Here is a 24,468-nt window from a genome sequence, read left to right as displayed (position 1 = left end):
TCATCAATTTCTTCGAAATTTCATCGACAGCAGACCGACAGACGGACATGGCAAGATCGAAACAGATGGGGTCTCAGATCAATATTTCATGGTGTTAGAAATGTAATGATAGGTAATGTAATTTAGGTATCAAAAATGGATTTTTTGCAATTTTTGGTAAAAAAAAAGAATTTTAATTCATTACTTGTTATAGCTACCATATAAACCGATCTAACGATTTTTTCCGTAGGCCCTTATTGGGCGCTGTTCTTATCCGATTTGCCCGAAATTTTACAAAATGACTTCTACTATGGTCTTCAATATTCAGTCTAGGTATGGCCCGAATCGATTCATAACCTGATACAGATCCAATAGCATAGCAATTCTTATCCATTGTCCTTTGTTTGCCTATAGAAAAAAAAACTGGCAAAGATCTCGACAAATGCGATCCATGGTGAAGGGTATATCCCTTAACTCATGCTACAACCAATTCACTAAAAATTGCCAATTACTAAATTATATTTGTCCGAAATTGCCGCTTGAAATTTGGCACAAATACTTCTTATTAGTGTAGGTTAATCGGTCCATATTTTGATATAGCTGCCATATAAACCAATCTTGGGTCTTGACTTCCTGAGCCTCTAGGGTGTGCAATTCTTATCTAATTGGAATGAAATTTTGCACGACGTGTTTTGTTATGTTGTCCAACAACTGTGTACAGTATGATTCAAATCGGTTCATAACCTGATATAGCTGCCATATAAACCGATCTTGGGTCTTGTCTTCTTGAGACTCTAGAGGGCGCAATTCTTATCTGATTGAAATGAAATTTTGCACGACGTGTTTTGTTATGATATCCAACAACTGTGCGAAGTATGGTTCAAAACGGTCTATAACCTGATATAGCTGTCATATGAACCGATCTTGGGTCTTGACTTCTTGACCCTTTAGAGGGCGCAATTCCTATCCGATGTGAATGAATTTTTGCACAAAGTATTTTGTTACGATATCCAACAACTGTGCCAAGTATGGTTCAAATCGGTCCATAACCTGATATAGCTGTCATATAAACCGATCTTGGGTCTTGACTTCTTAAGCCTCTAGAGGGCGCAATTCTTATCCGATTTGTCTGAAATTTTTCATGACGTATTTTATTCTTACTTTCAACAACTGTATCGAATAATGTTCAAATCGGTTCATAACCTGATATAGCTGCCATATAAACCGATCTGGGATCTTGACTTCTTGAGCCTCTAGAGGTCGCAATTATTATCCGATTTGCCTGAAATTTTGTACAACGGATCCTCTCATGACCATCAACATACGTGTTTATTTTGGTCTCAATCGGTCTATAGCCTGATACAGCTCCATATATATCGATCTGTCTATTTTACTTCTTGAGCCCACAAAGGCCGCAATTCTTATTCGAATTGGCTGACAGTTTACACAGGTTTCCAACATATAATTTAATTGTGGTCCAAACCGGACCATATCTTGATATCGCTCTAATAGGAGAGCATATCTTTTCTTTTATCCTTTTTTTGCTTAAGAAGAGATGCCGGGAAAAGAACTCGACAAATGCCTCCCCTCATCCGACTTAAATATGGTTCAGATCAGACTATGTTGAGATATAACTGCCATATAGAGCGCAAGTTGACAACAAAACAATCACAACCTCTCTCAATATTGGAAAGACTAGGATAAGCAAAGGTCCTAATACTAAAATATCAGGCAGTGCAGTGGCCAGAGACCGAACACAGCTTAACAAATAGGGCCCGACGACGGTCCCAACACTGACTTCAAGATTCTCAAGACCAGGATGGGTAAAGATCTTAATATGGAAAAATTAGGCAGCGCAGCGACAGGAGTCTGAATGAAGTCCCTACTCCCAAGAAGCCCATTTACTTAAGATTTGGAAGGCTAAGATAGTCAAAGATACTAGTATTGAAACATCAGAAAGTACAGGGAGTGGAAACCCAATACAGCCTAACGAACATGGCCCGACGATATAACCATTACCGACTTTATAAAGAATCGGAAGCCTAGACTAGGCAAAGAACCTAAAACGATGACATCAGACAGTGCAGTGACAGGAATGTCAATGCAGTCTAAAAAACAGGGAGCAGACGATGAGATCATCACCTACTCCCAAGATGCCCATTTACTGAAGGACCAATGAATTAGGTAACCCAGATAAACCTCCATCAAAGCGAGACTGCTACATACGCTCTGATGGAGAAAATCAGCAAGGGCAAGATTCATATTGCCTTAATTCAGGAGCCATGGACGATCCGGAACAAAGTCCCTGGACTAAACCATATCAACTACCAATTATTCTGTGCCAACACTGGTACTCGGCCGAGGAGTTATTTGTCATAAATATTTTAATTATATATTTTCCTCAGAGTTGTCAACGTCGGATGCAACAGTGGTGTGACAGGGTGAAGGGTGAAGCATACCCGGCATCACTTTATCTGCCTTTCGACTCTCCGACAACTCCACCCACGTCGGAGCTGCAACGGCTGGTGAGGAAAGCAAAACACACAGGAAACGAGGTAATAATAGGGTGCGATGCGAACTCTCACCACATTTCGTGGGGTAGTACCAACTCCAATAAGCGGGGCCAAGCCCTGGCAGAGTTCCTGAGTCCTAACGACCTAATAAGACTTAATATTGGTACCACCGCTACCTTTGTTAATAGGATTATGGAGGAGGTGTTAGATGTGACCATATGTTTGGAAAATCTAATCGATGAAGGTCAGGATTGGAGGATCTCCATCAACAGGATTACGACTGCAATGGTGGGGTCATTCGAAGATAGTTCTCCTCTTCGGGAAAGGAAATCAGCCCAAGAAATCGCCACTCCAATGGGTGACCACCATACATGACCTATTACGCATGCTGACTGAGGAGGGATTTGAACCCGTCTGCTACGATATTGTAATACTTCTAAAGGGTAAGGATCCGAACGGGCTATGCGGAAGGGCCGAAAGGATCTTGCATATGGCAAGATCTGGGCTAGACCCAGAGATCTCATTGTTAACCCCGAGAAGACTGAAATATGCCTGTTCACGAGGAAGACGAAGGTGGGCCAATTTAACGCACCACGTTTCCTCAATGAGACTATTCCGATTTCTGACAAGGTCAAATACATAGGTGTGATCTTGGACAGGAAACTGAATTTAAAGTGTCACATTCAGGAGCGTACTGAGAAGGCTCAAAGATGTTGAGCACTATGTAGACGGCCCGTAGGCTCGAAATGGGGCCTGAATCCTAGGATAGTCCACTGGCTCTACGGGAGCGTGATTAGACTTAATTACGCCTCAGAAGTTTGGTGGACTACTGTGGAAGAAAAGTGCAACATATTGTCTTGGAATAGGCACTAGGACACTAATATCCGACCCATTGGCATACTATGCGGCTATGACACTTAAGGCGATGGGAGAATGGATAGAGGATATGGAGAAGGTCATACCATCGCGATTAATTTGACCTGAGATGACACTGCTGCCAGAGGCACAGTCTTTGATTGACGGAACCCTAGTATTGCCATCTGGGCGATCATGCTTTACAGATAGATCAAAACTAGAGGACAGAGTGGACCTTGGGGTCTAGGAGAGATCTTGAACAGGAAACTTAATCGGAAGTGGCGCATTCAGAAGCGTACTGGGAAGACTGACAGATGTTAGGCACTATGTAGACGGGCCATAGGTTCAAAATGGGGCCTGAATTTGAGGATAGCCCACAGGCTCTACAGGAGCGTGATTATACCAATACTTACTAACGCCTCAGTAGTTTGGTGGACTGCTATAGCGAAAAAGTGCAACATAAGGACCATACAACAGGTTCAGAAAACATGTTGTCTTGGCACAGGCGGATCGATGAGGACCACTCCCACTTGGGCACTGGAGACTATTCTAGATATTCGACCCATTGACATACAGATTAAGTGTGAGGAAACCACTACGGCTATGAGACTTAAGGCGTTGGGAGAATGGATTAAGGATGGGAACATCTCATACTATCGCGGCATAAACGAGGCGACAATAGGAAACCTGGAAGGAATGGAAGAGGTTTCCGATCGGATTCCTGAGATGAAACTTGAAGTCGAGTGTGAGGCACTGCTGAAATCGCCACAGTCTTGGATTGACGGAAACCTAGTATTACCATCCGGAAGATCATGTCACACGGATGGATTAAAGCTAGAGGACAGAGTGGGCCTGAGGGTCTTCATTGGGACTGAGATCTGTTTTAGACTGCCTGACCATAACATGGTCCTGCATGCGGAGATCCGGGCGATCACGGAATGCGTGAAATGGTGTGGTGCTAACGCGAGGACGTCGAGTATGAACATCTTTAGCGACAATAAAATTGTCATAAGGGTAATAACAACCAGGACGGTAAACCCTCGAACAATCTTTCAGTGTAAGACAGAGATTTCGTGATCTCTCGATTTAAGGTTTTATGCCCATAAAAGGCACAATTATTGCCCGATTTCGCCGAAATTTGGCGCAGTGAGTTGGTCATTTAAGGTCATGTCCTTATAAAAGGCGCATTTATTATCCGATTTCGCCGAAATTTGGCGCAGTGAGTTGTGTTAGGCCTTTCAACATCTTTTAGCAATATGGCACAGATCGGCCCAGATTTGGATATACAATAGCTGCCATATAGACCGATCCGCCGATTTAGGGTCTTAGGACCATAAAAGCCACATTTATTATCCGATTTTGCTGAAATTTGGGACAGTGAGTTGTATTAGGCCCCTTGACATCTTTTAGCAATTTGGCTCAGATCGGTCCAGATTTGGATATAGCTGCCATATAGACCGATTTCTCGATTTAAAGTCTTGGCCCTGATAAAACGCACATTTATAATCCGATTTCGCTGAAATTTTACTTAGTGACTTATGTTAGGCTTTTCGCCTTCCGTGTCGTATATGGTTGTATTTATTAGACATACGGACTTGTATTTATTAGACATACGGACGGAACATATTTCGATATGGGAGCATAAATTATGTATTTTTCACTGGATTTTGACGAAAGGTGGTTTACATATATACCCGAGGTGGTGGGTATCCAAAGTTCTTCCCGGCCGAACTTAACGCCTTTTTACTTGTTTGCTTTACAGTTACTGAAATGAACGATAGTATCGATAGTCATCGATATTTTTTAGAAAAATATCGAATGTTGCGAATATCGATAGCTTGCCAGTTCTAGACTTTAGCTCAAATCCAGTGATCGGCCCAGTTAACTACCAGGGTTTTAAACACCCTAATTATAATCCCACTAAAAAAGGGTTTTCACAATTCTCTTTTTCGAAGCCTTTTTTAGTCTTTTTACGAATTTTCGTAAACTAAATTATTTTGTCAAATATTTCAAACGATTGTGCTTTACATCACAATACTCATGTGTCAGGCAAAATAAATCAACCAAATACAATAAAACCCCAATTTGCACTTTACACAAAATCAAGAAAATCGAAAACGAATACATAAGAGGAGCAATGAACGATTTCAATATCATCAGAACATACCAAACCAACCGACTAGGCAACAATAGTACAGCTCATTATTCACTCCTTGTCCGTTTAGTGCAGGCGAAACGATCAAAGAGATGCGCGCAGCCAAGTAGAATGCGATGCTATCGAAAATATTAACCCCCAAAGCGATTTGCAAGTGTGATCACACAACGTATGGTTACAAAATTAATTAAAATTATTTTTTAATTGAAACAAATTCTCAGCAATAACAAAAGTGAAAAAGAAAAGGAAAAAAAAAAATAAAAATTGCAATTAATATAAAATGACATATGGAATATAAATTCATGGTGAATATCTTTAAAAGTCCAAAGTGGATTTGCAGCGACAATAAATTTAATTTTTTTTTTTAATTTTCATAGGAAAAAAATTAACAATAAATGCAAAATAAAGAGAAATTATTTATGAATCTTTAGTTAAAAAACAAGGAAAAGTGCTTTAGAAAAAAGGAAATTATATGGACTGCAGTGTTGAAAAGTGTTTCATCAAAAGAAGCACGCAGCAGTAATGATGAAGTGTTGACCCACATTGCAAAATAAAGTGATTATTTAACAACAACAACAACAACAACAACAACAGCATAAACAAAATCACCATCATCATCAGCAGCAACAATAACAACAACAATATTTACAAGAAAAAGAATTCGAAAAACCCACATATCAAACAATTGCCTTCGCGGCGTAGGTGGAAGTGCCTATGCGCCCATAATAAACAAAAAAAAATTAAGGAATTCCACCAGCAAAATGTTTACGTTTACAAAGTGTTTTTGTGTTCTTTTTAATGCTGATATGAAGAAAATATTTACGCTTTTTATGGTGAACCACAATCGTTGCCTCTTCACCTGAGTACGAATTTTGCCCCCAAAAAAACATCAAATTTCTCAAAACGACGGAAAAAGTTGTGAAAAATTTTTAGAAAAAGAAAATCGAAAGAAAAAACAAAAAGAGTTTTTCCGTATTGTAGTGTGCGTGTATGCAAGTGCTTCAGCACTGTATGGTGGCAGTGCCATTGTTGTATGCCAAATTACAAAAGTAAAAAAAAACAAAACATTGATCGAAAGCAAATTTCAAGAAGCAAGCCATTGTTTAACACTTGGATAGAAAACAAGACGAAAAGTGTTTACAGCAACCCGAAAACAAAGCAAAAACCGTACTAAAAACAACAACAACAAATATCTAAACAATTAGAATGTCTTCATATCGCAGCAGTTATGTAAGTATATACATTTCATTCGAATTTTCAACCGATCAGTATTTGCTTTACAACGACGATAGTTTATAGCGCCCAAAAAACAAAAACCTACCAAAAAGGCATTAAGTTCGGACGAGCCGAACTTTGGATACCCACCACCTCGGGTATATATGTAAACCCCCTTTCGTCACACTCCGATGAAATTTGGATAACTTATACACCCGAATTCGTCACGGATATTGGGTGGTCTAATATATGTAAGTCACTGTTCAATTTTGTATTTAAAATTTCAACAATAACGGGTTATAAATAAAGCTTTTATAAGCTTCAGACCCTTAACCGGCATATCGGTCTATATGACAGCTATATCTAAATGCAGCCCTGGCCTAAAACTACTCACTGTTTCAAATTTCAGTGAAATTGGATAAAAAATTAAGCTTTTATGGGAGAACGGTCTATATTTAGAAACATCTGCCATATAGACCCTTTATCGGGGGATCGATCTATATGACAGATATCTTATGTTTGTCTGTTCCTTATAGACTCAGAAACGGTTGAACCGATATTCTTGAAATTTTCACAGATGATGCATAATGACCCCGTGGTGAAAATAGGGTACCATATTTTTTGATATTTGAAGGGGGGGCGGACCCTCCCCCTTACCCTAATTTTTAGAAACTCCAGATCTCGGAGATGGGTGGTGCGATTTAAGCGAAATTTTGTGTGCTCTCATATAGTACCCTGAAAATAAAAATTTAGTATCCAAATTTCGGATGAGGTACCTAGGGGGGCTGCCCCACCCTAAAACCTATCAAACATATTTTTAGACCAATCACGACAATATGGAACTCAAATGAAAGGTATTTAGGATAAGAAAACGTATCTGATATCCAATTGTCGGACCAAGTGCTAGGGGGAACACCCCCAAAACACTCCTGAATCGGACATATTTTCCGACCATGCCAGTATGGGACTCAAATGAAAGGTATTTGCGAGTAGAATACGAATCTGATATCAAAATGTGGGACCACGTTTCTGGGGGTCCACCCCTTTTCCAAAATACCCCCCAAACAGGACTTATTTACTGACCATGGGAATATGGGGCTTAAAAAAAGGTATTTGAGTGTAGAACTAGCATCTGATATCCAAATATGGGACCAAGTGTTTGGGGGACCGCCTCTCCCCAAAAACATCCCCCAAAGGGGACAAATTTACGACCATTGCCATATGGGGCTCAAATGAAAGGTCTTTGGGAGTAAAACATGAATCTGATATCAATATTCGGGAAAAGTGTCTATGGGGCCACCCCACCCCCACAACACCATCCAAATGGGAAGTATTTGCTGACTATTGCAATATGAGGCTCAAATAAAAGGGTTTTGAATATGGAACACAAATCCCATATATATTTTCAAGGCCAACTCACTGAGTGGCCGCCCATCCCACAAAACACCCCCAAGCCAGTCATGTTTGCCGACTATGGAAATATGGGGCTCAAATTCAAGGTGTTTGAGGAAGACCACGTATCTGATATCAATATTAAGGACCAACTGTCTAGGGGACGTCCCACCTTCATAACAACCCCCAAATAGGACATATTTGCTTACCAAGACAATTGGGGTCTTAAAGATTGTGGAACTAAATATTCATAGTTTTTAGAGCCAATACCCCAAACTGGACATATTTGCAGACTTTTGCAATAAGGAGTTTAAATAAGATTAGAAAACGAATTTGATATCCCATTTTGAGGGCAATGGCTATATGGGGTTCAAATAAATGATATCTGAGAATAGAGCACGTTGCTGATATATTTTCAGGGCTTAGTGTTTGGAGGACCACCTCAATCCCCAAGACACCCCTAAATCGGGCATATTTACCGACCATGTCAATGTGGAGCTTAAATGAAAGGCATTGGGGGGTAGAGCAAGAATTGATACCCATTTTCGGAACCAATTTTCTGAGGGTCTACCTCTTTCCCAAAATACCCCACAAACAGCAATTTGTTACTGACCATCGCAATATGGGGCTCAAATAAAGATATTTGGGAGTAGAATGCGAATTTGACATCCAAATGTAGGACCATGTATTTAGGGCATCATCCCTTTCCCAAAACACATCCAAAGGGAAACAATTTTTCGACCATGCCAATATGTGGCTCAAATGAAAGGTATTTGAGATTACAAAACGAATTTGATAACCTATTTTGGGGCCATGTGTTTGGGGGACGCCTCATCCTGTAAACTCCTCTTAAGCCAATGGCAATATGGGGTTTAAATAAATGGTATTTAAGAGAAGAGCACGATGCTAAAATTTTTTCAGGGCCAAGTATCTGGGGGACCACCTATCCGCCGAAGACACAACTCAATCAGACATGAGAATATCAGGCTGAAATGAAGTATTTTAAGAATGGAGTACACCTTAGATCCAAACTTAAATTCATAGACCAATAAAGATCATATGGGATTCAGATAAAGGGTCTTATATTGTTAAACTGTTAGTCAAGTTTGCATGGTATTTCACTAAAAGATCTTTAATTGTCGAAAATAAGTATTCCAAGGAAACTTTCGTTCCATATAAAGTAAAAGAAGGCGCTGCGGAGCGGGCCCGGGTCAGCTGGTATCTAAATATTGTCCGATCCAAACCATATTTGGGTCAAATGTTGGTACGCCTAAAATTGCTCGCTGTTTTACATTTCAGCCAAATCGGATAAAAAGTTAAGCTTCTACGGGCTTCAGACCCTTTATCGACAGATCGGTCTATATGGCAGCTATAACTAAATATAGTCCGATCTAAACCATATTTGGGTCCTATGTTAGAATTCCTAAAACTACTCACTGTTTCAAATTTCAGCGAAATCGGTTAAAAAATAAAGCCTTTATGGTCTTCAGACCCTTTATCGGGAGATCGGTCTATATGACAGCTATATCTAAATATAGTGCGATCTGAACTTTATTTGGGTCAGATGTTGGTAGGCCTGAAACTACTCGCTGTTTTACATTTCAGCCAAATCGGATAAAAAGTTAAGCTTCTACAGACTTCAGACCCTTTATCGACAGATCGGTCTATATGGCAGCTATAACTAAATAGAGTCTGATCTAAACCATATTTGGGTCCTATGTTAGAAGGCCTAAAACCACTCAGTGTTTCAAATTTCAGCGAAATTGGTTAAAAAATAAAGCCTTTATGGTCTTCAGACCCTTTAACGGGAGATCGGTCTATCTGGCAGCTATATCTAAATATAGTGCGATCTGAACTATATTTGGGTCAGATGTTAATAGGCCTAAAACTACTCACTGTTTTAAATTTCAGCGAAATCGGATAAAAAATTAAGCTTTTATGGGGTTCAGACCCTTTATCGTGAGATCGGTCTATATGGCAGCTATATCTGAATATAGTGCGATCTGAACTATATTTGGGTCAGATGTTGGTAGGCCTAAAACTAATCACAGTTTTAAATTTCAGCGAAATCGAATACAAAATTAAGCTTTTATGGACTTCAGACCCTTTATCGGGAGATCGGTCTATATGGCAGCTATATCTATATATAGTCCGATCTAAACCATACTTAGGTCGAATGTCGGGTGGCTCAAAATAACGAACTTCAACGAAATTGGGCAATAAATGAGGTTTTTATGGGCTTCAGACCCTTTATTAGCAGATCGGTCTATATGGCAGCTATATCTAAATATAGTCCGATCTGAACCATATTTGGGTTAGATGTCGGGAGGCCTAAAACTACTCACTGTTTGAAATTTCAGCAAAATCGGATGAAAAATTAAGTTTTTATGGGCATTAGACCCTTTATCATCACATCGGTCTATATAGCAGCTATATCCAAATATGATTTGGCCCGTTCAAGAACTAAACCAGCGTGCATCAAAAGGACGTATCTGTGCCAAATTTCAACTCAATATCAAAATTTTTGAAGGCTGTAGAGTGATTACAACAGACGGACGGATAGACGGACAGAGGGATAGACGGACAGAGGGATAGACGGACAGACATCATTAAATCGTCTTAGTAGTTTACGACGATCCGAAATATATATACTTTGTAGGGTCGGAAATTGATATTTCGATGTGCTGCAAACGGAATGACTAAATGAATATACCCCCTATCCTACGGTGGTGGGTATAAAAATGTGGGCAAGAACTATTAATGGACACCCAGAGGAAGTGTCCATGCAGTGTTACAACTAATACTTGACAAGTGGGGACAGATTTCAGTCGGCCAAAGGCGACCTTTTGATACCATCAACACATTGGATATGCAGGCTAAGTCTTCGAATTTAAAAATTTGCTTAAATTTCCGAACATATTGTAGGAGCCAGGGACGTAGACGCGAAAGCCGGGCAATGACAAAGGGATCTCTCATTTTACATAAGTGAACTCGTAGTCCTATATCTGCTGTCATGATACCAAGAGCTATACTGACCCTCTTCCACCATTAAATGTGAAAAACACTGCTTTTTGTAGTCAATTCAAAGCCTCAATTTCAGTGGTATAACCTGATTTTTTACAATTCTTACTTTTAAGGCACGTTGACCAAATAAGCAATCGGCTTGTATATCAATCAGTTTTTCCATACCCCAAGTACCGGTTGCGTATGAGTGTTAATAATGAATTAACCAACATTTAACTGGCGTAACTCATACGCCCTATTGAACCTTTTCAAGTGGTAGCTAACTCGTATGGAGCAGATGTTGCCATAAGCAACGCAAAAGTGTACGAAACTTTCAAACTGGCATTTGATTTGTCACTCTTGTGGAAACTCCATGTTTTTAAAAGGTGGAAAGTGCATTTTTATACAAGGTGCTTATTTGTTTAATTCGTGTGAGTGTCTTTCATATAAAATGGTTGCGAAATTGAGATTTAAAAAAACCAAACACATATACTTGCCAATCGATAACTGCCGAAATAATTGGCGTGTCACATAAAGTCCAAATCGGCGAATGAGCTAAGATAGCTTCTATTGGGTTGCCCAAAAAGTAATTGCGGCTGTTAATTCGGATTTTTTAAAAGAAAGTAAATGCATTTTTAATAAAACTTAGAATGAACTTTAATCAAATATACTTTTTTTTACACTTTTTTTTCTAAAGCAAGCTAAAAGTAACAGATGATAACTGACAGAAGAAAGAATGCAATTACAGTATTTGTCAACGCCGACTATATGAAAAATCCGCAATTACTTTTTGGGCAACCCAATATATTAAACCGTCTTAGAAATTGACTATATGAGCTCCTAGGCACAACAATTGTAATCAAAACCAGTGAAGAGTCGAGCGGAGTCGACTATAATAATATCCTACACCATCGAGTCTTCTTGTTACTTTTAAGTTCAGCTTTAAAAATCCAGCTACTGTTCACTACTCAGTCGGATCCAAAGGATGGCTTATTTATGCATCACAGCCGCACTGAGGACCACACCATCTGATGCACTGAATTTAATGATACACCTAATGTATCTGGACATTGTGGCTAGACAATTTGTTGCTGCAACCACTGCTGTGAGGCCAAGGGAGCTTTACCTTTGGTCATGCGGCGCCCACGGACACTCTGCTATTCTTAATACAATGTTGGATTACACATTTTCTGAGCCGCTTTTTCATAGAAAGTACTGTCCTCTTAAGAGGTCAAAAATTGTGGCTTTCTGCAGCCATATCGAATGAAGCATATATGTATAAGAGATACATCTAAATCTGTACCGATTTTCAAATAAAACATCACATCCAAAATTTTGTACAGATTGAACCACAATTATGCTGCTACAACCTTAGAAGGCCATTTCGGATGAAAGGTATATATGGGAGTTACATGTAAATCTGTACCAATTTTGTTCAAAATCAAAAGCGTTCGTTGTTGGGCTAAGAAAGTGATTTGGGCACAATTGTATGACAAATGCGTACCTCTACCTTGATCACAAGAATATATGGCCAGACAGACGGACATGCCTAGATCGATTTAGTAGGTGATTCTGAGCCAATCAGTTTCCTTTTTTGATGAGTTCAGCTCTTCTCCTTCTTACCGCTGCAAACAAATGCAAACAGTTATAGTACCCTGTACCACGGTGGTGGTGTAAGTCATAAATACATCATTCCCCCATGTCAATCAATTAAATGAAACAAAACATTTTGATTGGTAATTTTAATTGAAATATTTTCAGTTTTCACTTCACAAAGTCATTTGCCGCATCAACAAAAAATAAAAACACTCGCGCGATGATCATCCACAAATCCATTCAATTTCTGCACTCCAAACCCATAAATATTGTTTGAGCAACAATTTTGTAAATCCCACAAAAATGTGTCAATATCCCCAACCCCCCTATTCCCAAACAGCAACCCTTCACTTGGTGTGTGCACCATGCCGGAGATGGGGTAGTGTTTGCGTTTTTTTTTTTTTTTTAATTTTGAAAATCACGTTGATGATATCTTCACTTTGAAGTGTTTGTATGTCCTCACAAATTACCCCCATTAAAAGTGGAGGAGCTCTAAAAGTGTAGACGGAAAACACTCACACAAGCAGCCCCGTCACGGCATACTTTATGGGTATTTCAAATTTTACAACCAAATATTATAACATACAGGGTTGCCTCTCTGGCCCTCTCTATGCCACAACCGCCAAAGGCAAAAGACAATATCGAAAATTCTTTATGATGCACTCAAAGCCAATACAAAATATGGCTGAGATTGCCGAATATTAATATGAGATGAGAGTAAAAAGAAAAACTATGTTCTGTTGCACAAATAAAATCAAAACACGGAAAACCAAACACAACTGAAATGATGTGCTGGTGGTGGGCAATAACTTTGGGACTGCAAACAGAAGAAGCAGCCAGTGTGTTAGTCCAGTGGGCACAGTGGCTCAAAAGCGAAAGGAGTATTGAAATAAATGCGGTGAGATAATGCAAAATTTTTGTAAATACAAAAGTCAAACTATAGCGGAACATGTCTGTTCCGCATAAACTTGTCAACGGCCAACTACTACGTTATCCGTTATCGTGGAAGCTGAAAATTTGAATCGTTCCTGTAAGGCTGTTAACTAGGATTTGCTCTTTGCTATTACATCCACTGTCCGTCCGTCTTGCCTCACTCTGTTATCGTGGAAGCTGAAATTTGGATCGTTCTGTTAAGGCTGTTAACTCGGATTTGCACTTTGCTACTACATCCGCTGTCCGTCCGTCTTGCTTCAATCCGTTATCATGGAACCTGAAATTTGGGTCATTCCTGTAAGGCTGTTAACTAGGATTTGCACTTTGCTACTACCACCGCTGTCCGTCCATCTTGTCTCAATGCTTTATCATGGAAGCTGAAATTTGGATCGTTCCTGCAAGGCCGTTAACTAGGATTTGCACTTTGCTACTACATCCGCTGTCCGTCGGTCTTGCCTCAATACGTTATCGTCGGAGCTAAAAACTTGGATCGTTCCTGTAAGGCTGTTAACTCGGATTTGTACTTTGCTACTACTACCGCTGTCCGTCCGTCTTGCCTCAATCCGTTATCGTGGAAGCTAAAAATTTGACTGCAACTTAGATTTTCACTTTGCTACTACATCCGCTGTCCGTCCGTCTGTCTGGGCGTCACTCAGTTGTAATTACGCCATAGCCTGCACAAATGAGAATATTAATGTGAAATTTGACCAAATGGAGGATCCTGACATAACTACCAATCTACTTACTTAGGGTCCATTCCCTAAAATTCGGGACAGTTAGTTGGACTAGGCCCACCGATATGCGAACCGAAGATGAGCCATATCGAAACATATTTAAATAGTTGCTACATTGACCGATCTCCCGATTTAGGGTCTGCAACCCAAAAAAGCAGTATTTATTGCCCCCATTTCCCTCGAATTCAAAACAATGAGTTGAAACAAGTAAGAGCGTGCTAAGTTCGGCCGGGCCGAATCTTATATACCCTCCACCATGGATCGCATCTGTCGAGTTCTTTGCGCAGTATCTCTTTTTAGGCAAACAAAGAATAATGAATATGGACGGAGGAGGAGCTATATCAAGCTATAAACCGATTGGGGCCCAAGAAGCAAAATCGGGAGATCGGTTTAAATAGGAGCCGTGTCAAGCTATATATCGATTCAGACCATATTGTCCACGTATGTTGAAGGCCATGGGAGAAGTTATCTGTGCCAAATCGGATGAGAATTGGCCAAATCGAATTATATGGCAGCTATATCACGGTATGGAGCGATTTAGACCATACTTTGCATAAAAGCTGGAAGTGATACCAAGCTACCACTTGCAAAATTACAGCCAAATCGGATAGAAATTGCACCTTCTAAAAGCTCAAAAAGTCAAGACCCAATATCGGTTTATATGGCAGCTATACCAGATTATGGACCGATTTGAACCATACTTCGCACAGTTGTTGGAAGTGATACCAAAACACCACGTGCAAAATTACAGCCAAATCGGATACAAATTGCGCCCTCTATGGCCTTAAGAAGTCAAGACCCAAGATCGGTTTATATGGCACCTATATCAAAACATGGACCGATTTAGCCCATTTTAGCCCAACCGACCTACACCAATAGAAAGTTTTTGTGTAAAAAGTTCAAGCGGCTAACGCTGCTTCTTCAAAAGGTAGCGTGCTTTCGACAGACAGACGGGCGAACGGACAGACGGACGGATACGGCTAGTTCGACTTAAAATGTCACAACGATCTAGAATATATATACTTTATGGGGTCTTAGACGCATATTTCGAGGTGTTACAAACAGAATGACCCCCATCCTATGGTGGAGGGTATAAAAGCACTTCCGATGACCGAACTGCACATGGTCCAGATTGGATGATGTTTAAATATGCAAATGCCAATTTGCAGTGCAGTCCGATTCAAGTTTAAGCTCAATGATAGGGGGCCTCCTTTTGAAAGCCGAGTCCAAACGGCGTACCGCAGTGCGACACCTCTTTGGAGAGAAGTTTTACATGGCATAGTAGCTCACAAATGTTGCCAGCATTAGGAGGGGAAAACCACCGCTGAACATTTTTTCTGATGGTGTCGCCTCGAATCGAACCTCAGGCGTTCAGCGTCATAGGCGGACATGCTTACCACTGCGCTATGGTGGCCTCCATGTTTAAATATAGCTGCCACGAAAACCGATCAGCCGACCAATAAGAGTTGTTCTTTTGTTATTCAAAGGAAATTTAGTTTTTTTGACATAAATGATGGGATGTTTATTTCATAATAAAGAGGAAGGTATGCCCTTCGACCGGGTGCTAAGTTCGACCAGGCCGAATCTTGGGTAGCCAACACCAGTTCGGCTAAAAATGTACCCTTATTAACTGAGTTTGTATTTGCATTATTTTGCAGCAATCAAATCGGGGATTGAATAAGGTTTCAATGGTCTCCAGAAGTCATATCGGGATATCGGTACTTTGGAGGGCCTATATCATCATATTGACCAATTCGGATAAAACATGGCACGTCTTATTTAAGGGGTAGTAGCATGGTAGTGGGCCGGCCCCCAGACACTTGGTCCCGAAAGTAAATATCAGTTTCGTGCTTTACTCCGAAAGATCTTTCGTTTGAACCCTAGATTGCCGTGGTCGGAAAATATGTCCTGTTTGGGGTTTTTTTTAAGATGGCGCGGGCCGCCAAACACTTGAACTCACTGAGGGACTGTCTCTTAGTGGGATACCTGAGGGACTGTCCCCTCAGATATCCCACTTCAAATTCGGAAACAGATTTTTTTGTTTAGGTTACTATAAGATTAGGCGCTTCCCCGCCGAGCAGAGGTCATGGGTTCGATTCCCGCCAGAAGGCTTGGTCTGTCGCTACTGGGGTATCACAATGGACTTAGAATTGTCTAAGTGAGTCTGTAACGGACTGCCACTCTTACCTAACCTAACCTACTATAAGATTGCAAACAAAATTTCGCTCAAATAAGTTCACCCATCTCCAAGATCTAGGTATCAAAAAATTAAGTACCCTATTTTCACCGCAGGACCATTCTACACCATCTGTAAAGATTTCATGATAATCGGTTCAGCCATTTTTGAGTCTACATGGAACACATAAACAAACTAACCAAGAAACACAAATTGATTTTATGTATAAGACTAGTTGAACCCGAACTCCATTGCGCCTTATTATACACCACAATAACACTGAAAGCCTGAGTTCGAATTTTGACGTCAGAAAAAATTGTCTGCGGTGATTATCAATTCAATAATAAATAGTTGCAACATTTGTGAATAATTAAGCCATCTTAGACTTCAGTACAAAAACGTAATGGTTATCGGCAGGCCCCTAGGAAACTGGTATAAAAAGGAGACTCCTGGCTATCGCTTAATCAAACCCTCTCCACTACGCTTTCGCTTTCAAAGTGTGGAAAAAGTTTCACTTATGTAATGTAACCCAATCTCTCCTGGAGTTTTTGTTCAATGTGATTTGGTTGTGCCTTCCTTTTTCACCTATAAGCACAAATTTGGATGTTAGTTTTCCACTAAACAAATACATCTCGCTTGATGCGCACAATGCCATGATCTGTCAATTAGCCTATTTGCAGTGGTTTTAGAAAGAGAACCTCCTCCCAGATCCTTGGACCAAAACTAACTGTCTCAGTCGTATTCTCGCTAAAACCTTTCATTTCACTACCATACTGTTGTGATTGGTCAATAGCAGTCTCACCATAAGCGTAGAACGGCCTGTGCTAAGCTGGGGGTGGGCCCCCAGAAAAGTTTTAGCCTACCCGCCGCCGACCTTAGAATTTCAAAATTTCCATTGTTTTGATAAAACTTGCAAATATTTTGTTATCTGAAGGGCTTTAGCAAATATCTTTCATTTGACCGCCATATTGTAACGGTCGGTTAATGTGTTCGGTTTGGGGGTTGGGACGGACCCCTGGGTACTTGAACCCAAATACCATATTCGTATTCCACTCTTCAATACCTTTCATTTGATTTCCATATTTTTCCAATCGGTCCATTTTTAGTTTTGGATGGTGCTTCGTGATAAGGGTGGAGGGCCCTCTTTAGTTTAGGTTAGGTTGAAAAGAGGGTGCAGATATTAATCAGCCCCATGCCACTATGGACATACACATACGCCAGTAATCGGCTTGTTGTGCGCTCTAAAAACTATAAAGTAACCTCTAAAAAGAAAATTTTAAGTTAGGAATTCCATGCTACTTACAAAATCCATAAGGGCCCTCTTTAGATATCAAAAAAATATATGTAGTATATTATTCTTTCCAGACCACATTCGTAATCTACTGCCGAATTCATTTTATTTGAGTCCCACTTTGTCCCGATCGGTCCACTTTTGATTTTGGGCGGTCCTTTTGGAGCGGTTATGAGGTCGGGTGGCTCTTTAGGTACATGGACCCAATTTTCATACCCTACGCCACCACTGATAAAACTCCCATATATATTTTATTCGATATTTCAATAAGTATGCAAAATTAAAGTTTGACTAGATTTGTATATAAGTGCTATATATATTAAAAGTATTACGTAGACTCGGTGGTGTAGGGTATTATATAGTCGGCTCCACCTGACTTTTGCCGTTCCTCACAGGTTAATACCAAATTCGTATTTTACTCCCAAATACCTTTAATTTGAGTCCCATATTGTTGCGATCGGCTCACTTTTATTTTCCGATGAAGCATATGTGTTAAGGGGGAGAGTTCGCCCCCCTACCGATATCAAAAACCTATAGCCTATTGCTCTTTCCAGTCGAATCTTCACAATCAGTGCAAACTCAAAGAAACCGGTTTAACCCTTTCTATACCAACCATGCGTCCGTCTGTAGAAATCGCGATAGTCAAACGCGAAGAGCTAGCCGTCCTTGGCCCATATTGCAAATGGGCCATATCGCTTCAGATTTATTGTAGATCTCCCATTTAAACCGATCTCCAGATTTGACTTCTTGAGCCCCTGGAAACCGCAATTTTTGTCCGATTCTGCTGAAATTTCGCACATAGTGTTCTGTTATGACTTTCAACAACTGTGCAAGTACGGTCCAAATAGATCAAGAACCTGATATAGGTCCCATATAAACCGATCTCCCGATTTGACTTCTTGAGCCCCTGGAAGCCACAATTTTCATCTGACTTAGACGAAATTTTGCACATAGTACTCTGCTATGACTTTCAAGTACTGTGCTTAGTACGGTCCAAATCGTTATATAACCTGATATAACTCCCATATAAACCGATCTCCCGATTTGTTTTCTTGGGCCCCTGGAAGCCGCAGTTTTTGTCCGATGTGGCTGAAATTTAACATGCGGTGTTCTGTTACGACTTCCAAAAACTGTGCCAAGTATAGTCCAAATCGGTCTATAACCAGATATAGCTCCCATATTTTAGCAGTATGGGTACCCATGGTGTTGGGTTCCCAAGATTCGTCCAAACCGAACTTTTCACGCTTTTACTTGTTATATAGATATAAAAACATGCGTATTTCGGGGCGTATATTTACCCACTATAATTGTAGGGTGTTAAAGACAAGTACTTCATGTAGAAACCACGAGGTGGTCAATCTCCTCAATTGATAGAATAGGCGGAACCAACTTTGACCTGAACTTTATCACATTAATCTCAGAGTCGTTGTTTGGTATCCCTCATCTCATCACCAAACAATTAAAAGCGGGTTAAGCTCGATTGAGGCCATTCGAGCGAAACCGGATGAAAAATAAAGCATTAATGGGCATAAGACCCTTTATAGGCAGATCGGTCGGTTTGACCCCTTCAAGAACTTAACCAGCGTGCATCAGAAAGACGTATCTGTGCCAAATTCCAGCTCAATGTCTCAATTTTTGAAGGCTGTAGAGTGATTACAACAGACGGACGGACGGATGGACCCATGGACATCGTTAAATCAAAATCCGAAATATATTGGGTTGCCCAAAAAGTGATTGCGGATTTTTTAAAAAAAAGAAAATGCATTTTTAATAAAACTTAGAATGAACTTTAATCAAATATACTTTTTTAGACTTTTTTCAAAAGCAAGCTAAAAATAACAGCTGATAACTGACAGAAGAAAGAATGCAATTACAGAGTCACAAGCTGTGAAAAAATTTGTCAACGCCGACTTTATGAAAAATCCGCAATTACTTTTTGGGCAACCTAATATATACATTGTAGGGTCGGAAATTGAAATTTCGATAAGTTGCAAACGGAATGACTAAATGAATATACCCCCTATTCTACGTTGGTGGGTATAAAAAAGTTCCTTTAGACACCAATTGCTTTCGCTTGAAAATTTTAACAAATTTCATGCACTTTTCGCTGCCGCAAACCCTCTCACACTCATTTGCCCTCTCTCTAACTAACACTTTCAGCCACTTAACTGTATGTATTGTAGATTAGAAAGATCTACATAGTCCATACATGTTACAAATGACTGACACCCCCTTTTCACCATCACCCTAACTATAGGCGTACATTCTACCACAGCACGTGCATGCATGAGTGAGTGTAAATTTGTGATTAAATGAAATGTGTGCTCCTTTTCGTTTTCGTTGTCTATGGGCTTTGCTGACATGATCCGTGTGCCGAATGGAGAGATCTTAGGCCCATATATGCTCGCTCGTTCGCTTATGAAGATGATGATTTCCTGTTCTCCGTACCGATTCGAATCTGTCGTCTGCTCTACCAAAAACATTTTATTAATGGAGTTCAAATGCAGCTAGCAGTTGTTGTGTCTGGTGATGTTCAAATTTAGTTTTTCTTTCTGTAAAATGTTTCTGTGTGTGTGTGTGTGTGCGTGAGTATGTTGGCGCTCTTTATTCATTCTGGGGTAAATGGAACGTGTGTCATTTCTTTAATTATGTGTTATTTTTAAACTGATGCACTATATATAGAGTACCATAGAGAGTGATTTTTTTTTTTTGAGGAGAGTGCGGGGAAGGCTGGGTGCTTTGGAATTAAATAGAATGGTAGCCATATCATTTTCAGCAATTCTGCCTAATAAATTTCAATGATTTGTAGTCGTTATTCGCTTGAAATGGCAGAGTATCCTGAACATCTATGATGAAATGGCAGAGTATCCTGAACACCTTTCACTTTCACACTTTTTCATCATTACTTTCACACCTTTTCACCATTAATATTTGGACACAAATATCCACCAGTGCTGCTAACTTAACTCATAGAATCACTTTTTGCTTTAAACAAGTTTGAAGGACAAGCGCCCTGCAACCGTAGGTTCAATGTGCAAAGCCCACCATATAAATAATTTTCCCTATTTTACTTAACGCACACCTGGAAGTCTCAATTTTTGCCTATTTTGGTTGCAATTGGATATGTAAAGTCTAGATTTAAAATGGATTTCCAATAAACCAAATAACATATGCCGGACTATCATGATGTGATGAGCCTTGCACCCAATTTGTGGCAACCTCACAGTTTTATTGTTCTCGCTAATAAATTTTAGAATCATTAACTGAGGCATTGTTGGTCATAAATTTTCCAACATAAAAAAAAAAACTTTGATCGATGGCCTGATCAGCCGTGGCAGTGCCTCAATTGCCATCGCATTAACATAGATGAACGATTTAATTGATTTGCATGGAATGCAAACTAAGCTGTACGAAAACATGACTGTGATACACCATTTCCCAAAAGAAAAGCAGGTACGCACTATCTGCCTACACTATACGTTTAATTGAAAGACAGGTGTGACAAAGTCAGATTGGGAAATGTTTCTAAGTTCAGCCATATGGGGTAAACTACAGTTTGCCGTAATTAACTCCAAATCAAGTGTACGAAACACAAACCCTCCCAAATGGGCACAATAAATGGGACTAAAACAAGTAAAAGCGTACTAGCGGCCGAATCTTGGAGACTCACCACCATGGATTCTGCTAAAAATGTATACAAAATAAATTTAGTTGAAGGCCTTTTTTTTACTACATACAGAACACTGCATGCAACATTTCAGCCAAATCGGACAAAAATTGATGCTTGTAAGGACTTAAAATCGTCAAATCGGGACATCGCTTTATATGGAAGCCATATCAGGTAAAATACCGATTCCGACCGTACTAGGCACAGTTGTTGAAAATCGTAACGAAAAACCACATGCAAATATTCAGCCAAATTGGACAAAAATTGCGGTTTGTAAAGGCTCAGGAAGTCAAATCGGGAGATCGGTTTATATGGAAGCTATATCAGTTTATAGACCGATTAGGACCGTACTAAGCACAGTTGTTGAAAGTCGTAGCGGAAAACCACATGCAAAGTTTCAGCCAAATCGAACAAAAATTTCCGTTTGTAAAGGCTCAAAAAGTCAAATCGGGATATAGGTCTATATGGGACCTATGTCAGGTAAAAGACCGTGGAGGGTTACCAAAACTCACTGTCCTTAATTTCATCAAAATCGGATGAAAGATTCTCCTTTTATTGGCTCAATTCTTCATATCGGGAGATCATTCTATATGGCAGCTCTATCCAAATATGGTACAAGCTGGACCACATCTCACAGGAAAAAGGTCTACCAGAACTCATTTTGCCAATTTTATTTATTATGGCCTTAATACCCTGTATCGCCAATCGGTCGGTCGGTCTATAAGGCAGCTGTATCCAAATATAGCCCGATCTGGACCACACTTCACAGAAATGGTAAAGGATTTACCAGAACTCACCGTGACAAATTTCATCGAAATCGGATAAAAAAATTACCAATTTATTGCCTCAATACTTTGTCTGGAGATTTTATGAAATCAAAAGGTCATCAAAAATTGTTTGGAAAATGTTTTTGTACCCAAAATATTTGCAAATTTTTAAATACCCAGAAATTTGGTAAATATGGGTAAATACCCGGTTATTTACCCGATTTCACCAATTTACCGGGTAAATACCTTTTGGGTATTTACCCATCGGCCATCTCTACAAAACGGATAATAATTGCACCCAGTAGAAGCTCGAAGAATCAACTTGGAGGAGGTCTATTCACCGCCCATCGCCAAAAGTAGGCATGGCAGGGTTAGGTTAGATTAGGAGGTTAGGTTTAAGTGGCAGTCTGCCATCAGACTCGCTTAAAGGTTGTCGTCCATTGTGATACCACAGGAACAGACGAAGGAAGATGCCTTCTAGTTTCTGCCGTTGAACTATCCCGATCGCTTTAAAAAGCCCAATAACTTGCGAATGTTGACATCCGCTAAATTAGACAAAAATCTGCAAAATTATAAATACCCAGCTTTAGGGTATAAACGGTTGAATTCCCGGGTATTTACCCAATTCACCGGGTAAATACCTTTTGGGTATTTACCCATCGGCCATCTCTGCAAAACGGATAATAATTGCGCCCAGTAGAAGGAAGATGCCTTCTAGTTCCTACCGTTGAACCATCCAGATCGCTTTAAAAATAACTTGCGAATGTTCACATCCGCTAAATCAGACAGGTTCTCAAAGAAATAAGAACCTAAAGTGGAACCCGTTCTGACTGATAGTACTCCATAATTTCTTCTGACACAAAAGGTGTTCTATAGTCTCTTCTTCATCGATGTCCTCACAGCTTCTGCAAAAGTCGTTGCTGGCAACTTTCTGTCTGTCAGCATGTTTCCTGTCATGGCGGACACAATGGCTGAGACGTCTGTTCTAGCCAATGACAGCAAAGCCGTAGACCTCTTCAAGTCTAGATGAGGCCACATAGTTTTGGAATGCTCACAGCCCCCTCCTTTGTGACCATCTATAATTTGTTGTCCTTCGGGCCTGGTCCTGAAAACTTAGCTAACATGTCGCTAGAGTCATACCCACAGATGCCAGTATCCCTGGTCCTGAAAACTTTGCTAACATGTCGCTAGAGGCATACCCACAGATTTCAGTATCCCTGGAATATGTAGGGCATTTCCTAATCTCGCAAGCTCGCCTGCTTTACAATTCGCTGGGATGTCTCTGTGGCCCGGCACCTATAACAGGTGAATTTTAAACTGTTCAGCCATCTCGTTGAGAGATCTGCGACAGTCGAGAGCGGTTTTTGTGTTAAGAAATAGGTTCCCTAGGGATTTAATGGCTACCTGTCTGTTTGAGATGATAATAATGCCAATCGTCGTAATGACATTACATCATAGCCATACCACCACTTCCTTAATTGCAAGGATCTCTGCTTGATAGACACTGCAGTGGTCGGGTAACCTTTTCGATATGACCAGTTCTAGATCTTTAGAGTACACCCAAAGCCCAACTGGTCGTTTAGTTTGAATCATCCGTATCCGTTACATAGACTTCTCTATGTAACTTCTGTTATCAGGAATATCGTAGTTCCAATCGGTTCTATCAGGAATAGTAATTTTTATCAAATAGCGGCTCAGGTAGGGTGTAATCCACACTGCCTGCAACATCGAATATTGTATCAAGGATAACACAGTTTCCATAGCCGCCACATGACCAATGAGAGAGCTTCCTTAACCTCACGGCAGTGGTTGCTGCAATTTAGGTAGCCACAATGTCCAGAGGCATAAGATGTAGCATTTAATTCAGTGCATTAGATGTTGTCGTCCTCAGTTCGGCTGTGATGCACAAACAAGCCATCCTTTGGATCGCATTGAGTATTGAGCAGTAGGTGGACTTTTGAAGCACCGTCCACCAGACCACAATGCCATACAGCATTATAGGTCTGATAACTGCAGTATATACCCAATGCATGACAAGCGGTCTAAACCACCAACTTTTGCCAATGGCTCTCTTGCAGGTGTATAGGGCAAGAGTTGCCTTTCTTGCCCTTTCCAAAATGTTTGATTTGAAGTTCAATTTTCTGTCCAGCATAACACCCAGGTATTTTGCGCTTTCTGTAAATGGAACATTC

At 40.2% G+C, this 24,468-nt stretch overlaps 1 protein-coding gene across 5 annotated transcripts in view; it reads left to right on the top strand.

Annotated features, from left to right (window-relative positions):
- Window positions 1-6,132: 6,132 nt before the first annotated feature.
- The window catches only part of LOC106092475 (FH1/FH2 domain-containing protein 3), a 419,829-nt gene continuing 401,493 nt past the window's right edge, over window positions 6,133-24,468 (top strand). For all 5 annotated transcript variants that reach the window (XM_059364068.1, XM_059364063.1, XM_059364048.1 and 2 more), the window contains exon 1: window positions 6,133-6,732. In XM_059364068.1, the coding sequence (XP_059220051.1) occupies window positions 6,709-6,732 (24 nt within the window). In that variant the 5' untranslated portion in view covers window positions 6,133-6,708. The remainder of the gene's footprint in view (window positions 6,733-24,468) is intronic.

This window comes from Stomoxys calcitrans, chromosome 1, assembly GCF_963082655.1.
Source record: "Stomoxys calcitrans chromosome 1, idStoCalc2.1, whole genome shotgun sequence".
NCBI classification, from domain to species: domain Eukaryota; kingdom Metazoa; phylum Arthropoda; class Insecta; order Diptera; family Muscidae; genus Stomoxys; species Stomoxys calcitrans.
This window is presented reverse-complemented; position numbering and strand designations above follow the sequence as displayed.